Source organism: Anomaloglossus baeobatrachus, chromosome 3 (assembly GCF_048569485.1).
Source record: "Anomaloglossus baeobatrachus isolate aAnoBae1 chromosome 3, aAnoBae1.hap1, whole genome shotgun sequence".
In the NCBI taxonomy this organism is placed as follows: Eukaryota; Metazoa; Chordata; class Amphibia; order Anura; family Aromobatidae; genus Anomaloglossus; species Anomaloglossus baeobatrachus.
This window is the reverse complement of record NC_134355.1, coordinates 682,651,033-682,655,484: the sequence shown is the minus strand read 5'-3', so window position 1 is coordinate 682,655,484 and position 4,452 is coordinate 682,651,033. Positions and strand designations below refer to the sequence as shown.

At 33.0% G+C, this 4,452-nt stretch overlaps 1 protein-coding gene across 1 annotated transcript; it reads right to left on the bottom strand.

The window, feature by feature from the left end:
* Positions 1-3,184: 3,184 nt before the first annotated feature.
* On the bottom strand, positions 3,185-4,117 carry LOC142297403 (taste receptor type 2 member 40-like). Its single transcript, XM_075341630.1, has one exon. It carries the CDS (start codon positions 4,115-4,117, stop codon positions 3,185-3,187), a length of 933 nt encoding a protein of 310 aa, XP_075197745.1.
* Between the last annotated feature and the right edge of the window lie 335 nt (positions 4,118-4,452).

The following is a 4,452-nucleotide window of genomic DNA, read 5'->3' as shown; positions in this document are numbered from 1 at the left end:
GTGGGTTTTTTTATGTTGTTTACCGTGCTATAAAGGTGATAAGACAGATTTATTCTTCATGTAAGTACAAACACAGCAATACCACATTTTTTTATACTTTTTTTTTACCTTTTGCCGCTAATACATAATAAAACTATTTTATAGAAAACATATTTTTTTGCATTACTGTATTCTGAGAGCGATAGCTTTTTTTAATTTAATGCTGATGGAGCTGTGCTGTGGCTAGATTTTTTGATGATGAAGTTTCCAGCAATATCTTTTATGTTTACGTATGACTTTTTGATCGCATTTTATTCCACTTTTTTGCAGCTCTATGATGAAAAGATATAGTTTTTACTATTTTTTTATTTATTTTTTTGCTCTGTTCACTGAAGGGGTTAATTCATGTGACAGTTTTATAGAATGTGTTTTTCTGGATGCACCAATACAAAATTTGTCTACTTTTTTGTTCACTTTTGTTTTTACATATATATACTTAATAATAATGGGTCCAATAACAAATAGGTCAAATGTTGTTTTTTTCCATATTTAATCTGCACCATAGAACAGTATAATGCAAGAGTGACAAGAGTCTCAAATTAAAGTATGTACAGTATATTGAAAAATTATTTCAAAATTCCACTTGGAAAAGTCCACAGTGTTTTAAATGGGATAAAAATATTTTACACAATTTTATTCATTAGCCTGTTTGAATACAGCACAGTGCCCTAATACAATTTTACATACAAAGACAAAAGTGACAATAACCTCAAATGTGTAAAGATAGTAAAGGTTAATTAATGTTTTGAAATTTGAATTCACCAGATTTTCCAAAATTTCCCAAAACATTTGATTCACAGTGAATTGACTCAATACAAAGAGCAAGAACTACAAAACTTCCAATTGCTTCAAACTGCTTTGTCTTTAATGTACACACAGCTTTAGTAATGTACAAGTGACCTCAACATATAGTAAATGGCTTTGGATGAATAGATGATATAACCAGTTGTAACTAATAGTTTGTGACACACACACACTTTAAAAAATAGACAGTTACAAATAAAAATGTCTAGATTGTAATTAATAATCTTTTGAAATTTTTAAAACATTTTTACTCCTTTTCCAAAAACAATTGAACAAGAAATGCAAAAACGTAATACAGTCACCTGTGACAAGCACAATTTCTCTAAAAGATATAGCGTTTATGGTTGCACTTTTTTTTTTTTTTAAGAAATATTGTGCTGGCTTGCTGCTAACATGTGCATTAAGAATGAAAATAATGTGTAATTGAAATCTTTTAGGACAGTTGCTAGATACGCAATCACTGTGTGATCAGTTGCACTTGCACTGCTAATACCTAATGTCCTACTTCTCGCTACTTCTCTCTTAAAAATATATAATACTAATCATTATTTATATAGCACCAACATATTCCGCAGCACTTTACAGTTCAAAGGGGACATGTACAGACAATATTAGACATTACAGAATAACAACATTCAGATATCAATAGAAAGGGCCCTGCTTGCAAGCTTGCAGTCTATGAGGAAATAGGGGAGACACCAAAGGTAAAAAATTGGGTGGGGGGAAGCTTGTCATATATGGGCCATATCTCTTCCTCTATCAATTGATTTTCTTTATTATTCACAGACTTTTTAAGTCATCTTCTTCAGTGGTGTAACTGTATGACACACTGTCTGGTATAATTGTCCAATGTTTTATAATTTTCTCCCTTATCTCTATTTCTGAGCTGTCAGCTCTGATGTCCAATCACTATCCAAATTCCCCCAAAAATGGTTGCTACATTCCCATACAAAGCTTTTAAACAGTCTATATGTAGTTTCTTCTGATTAGCTCTGATATTGCTATTGTAATAGCTACAATGCATTATAGGGAAGGTCATGTCAGCCTTTTTTGGTTGATGAAATTTTCTGGAATTTGTAAAATGTTGGAGGACAATATTTTTGGATGTTTTTATGACTCGAATCGCAAATTCACACAATGAATAGGGACCCTTGTCCGAAACACGTTTGTTCATAGGCTACCTACCATGGATTATTTTTTGGATTTTTTGTCTTGATGTTACAAGTTTTTTATTACATTTTTTATAAATGAAGGATGAGTTTTTAAGAAGTCGTCAATTGCTGGATATTCCTATTCCAGTCAGCTCTGATGTCCTCCCACTATTCAGATCCCCCCCAAAATAGTTCCCATCCAAAGCTTTTAAACAGTCAATATATAGTTCCTGATGATTAGCTCTTATATTGCTATTGTAAAAGCTACAAAGCATTATGTGAAAGGTCATGTCAGCCTTCATTGGTTGATGCAATTTTCTGAAATTTGTACTATGTTGGAGGGCAATATTCTTGGAAAATTTCATAAATCGAATAGCAAATTGTTCAAATTTACCAAGTTTACCAAATCTCCTAACATGCAACATGAATTTAAAAGTATTCATTCATCTCTGATAAGTAGATAAATATGAGATAGAATGTTAGATAAATTGATAGAACTAGGGAATGATTGATGATGGACAGATAGATAGATAATAGATAGATAGATGATGGATGGATAGATAGATAGATAGATAATAGATAAGTATAGACTATTATGTAAGGAGCATATAGAAACCTTACAAACTAAACACATATCATGGGCCCCCGAGGAAGCCATATGCGAAACGTGCGTTGGGTTGGTGACTCACTGACCAGGTGCAGGGTGTATAATGGGTAAGCAGGAGAAGATTCTCTAACAATGTATTTTTACCGCTCATTGTCCTTAGTATTGGGGTAATCCTTATGAGTATTTACTTGTTTAGCTTTACTAGGTATAGATAACATACATTGCATTTAATTATATGCCCTGCTTTTCCCTGCCCTTATTATTATACTTGTGTCATGTGTTTCATCTATGTGATCCACACTTGTACCTCCATATGAATTTGTATATCAACTTTTATATATTTAAAGATATTTTTAAAAAATTAATTTTCTATGATCTAATAAAACATACTATATTCATAATGGATTTTGAACTCAATTGTTCTATAGGATAGATAAGGAAAGATTGTAGATAGATGATGAGTGGATAGTTAGATAGATAGCTAGATAGATTATAGATGGTAGAGTGATGATAGATAGATTATATATATATATATATATATATATATATATATATATATATATATATATATATATTACAATCCTTATACTCCATTATAGCATATTAGAACATGGAATAACGAGATAAATATATTTTTTAGATCTCTATTAGAAGAGATGATGTACATGGAGTGGAGACAAGGGGGACTGTAGGTAGCAATTAAATTGATCCAAAATGCCGTTTTCCATGTATCAAATGGAACAGAAAAATACAAAGTCATAGAAATAAAATATATGATGTGTAACAGTAAGAAGAGGATCATAATCTTGACAGCTCTGAAATGAGCCTCTAAGCTTGGACTTCGAAATCCAGATCCAGAGCTTCTCATCCGTCTGGTGTGCATCCAAAGAGAATGAAATAATAGCAAAGCTGCCACCAAAAATATTAAAAAGTGTGGCAAGGAGCCTACAAAGAAGAGCAGTAACGTGTCTGGAGACGTTTTGCGTACCACTGATTGACTTTGAGTCATATTTTCCTTTGAAACATTTGTTAAATTCTTTATCTGCATTTCAAAAATGTACCACCCAAATGGAAGACTGGAACATAAAGAAATCGGTACGGAAGCCAGAAGGAATTGCGGGACCAGGGTGGAGATTTTGGTCTTCAGGAAGATGAAGAACTTCCAGTTGTAGTTTGTAATTTTCACACAGTAGAAGACACAGAGTACGGTGGTGAAGCAGAGATTAAGGTAATGGAGGAACATTGTTACTACTTCTACTGTACACATGACATGAAGATGTTCGCTTACCAATAAGTCATATATAGGAGAAAGGTAAGCCAACAAGCTGAAAAGTATAAAGATTCTGCAAAGGACCAAAGAGCTCAGGATTTTATCACTTACATGAAGATATTTCATTGTTTGCCATTTAATAATATAAGCAGCCACAATGAAGAGATTTATTATGATCCCGCCAATGCACTCAGTATAAAGGACAAATTCAAAAATATACCGGAGAGCGAGTCCCATTGTATCCATTGTAATCTTTCTTCGGAGATAGATAATGTGTCTCGTCTGGAGGGTAAAAGCCTTTTGAGTAATGATCTGGTTATATGACTTCTTTATACAGATTTGATGTTCGGATCATGTAAATTCCAGGCACCTGTTCTGTTTCCATGCAAATCTGTGATCGGGCAGGATGAGAATAAAGTGTATCCGCACATCATTTTCTATGGAATCACTTACAAAACCACATTTAAAAGGAGCCTGTTAGCACAAATTTGCAAAGGAAAGTATAAGCATGGCTGTAATGACGCTGTAACACAGATGAATTGGTACAAGGGATGATCGACTACCATATTACTCGCTTCGCC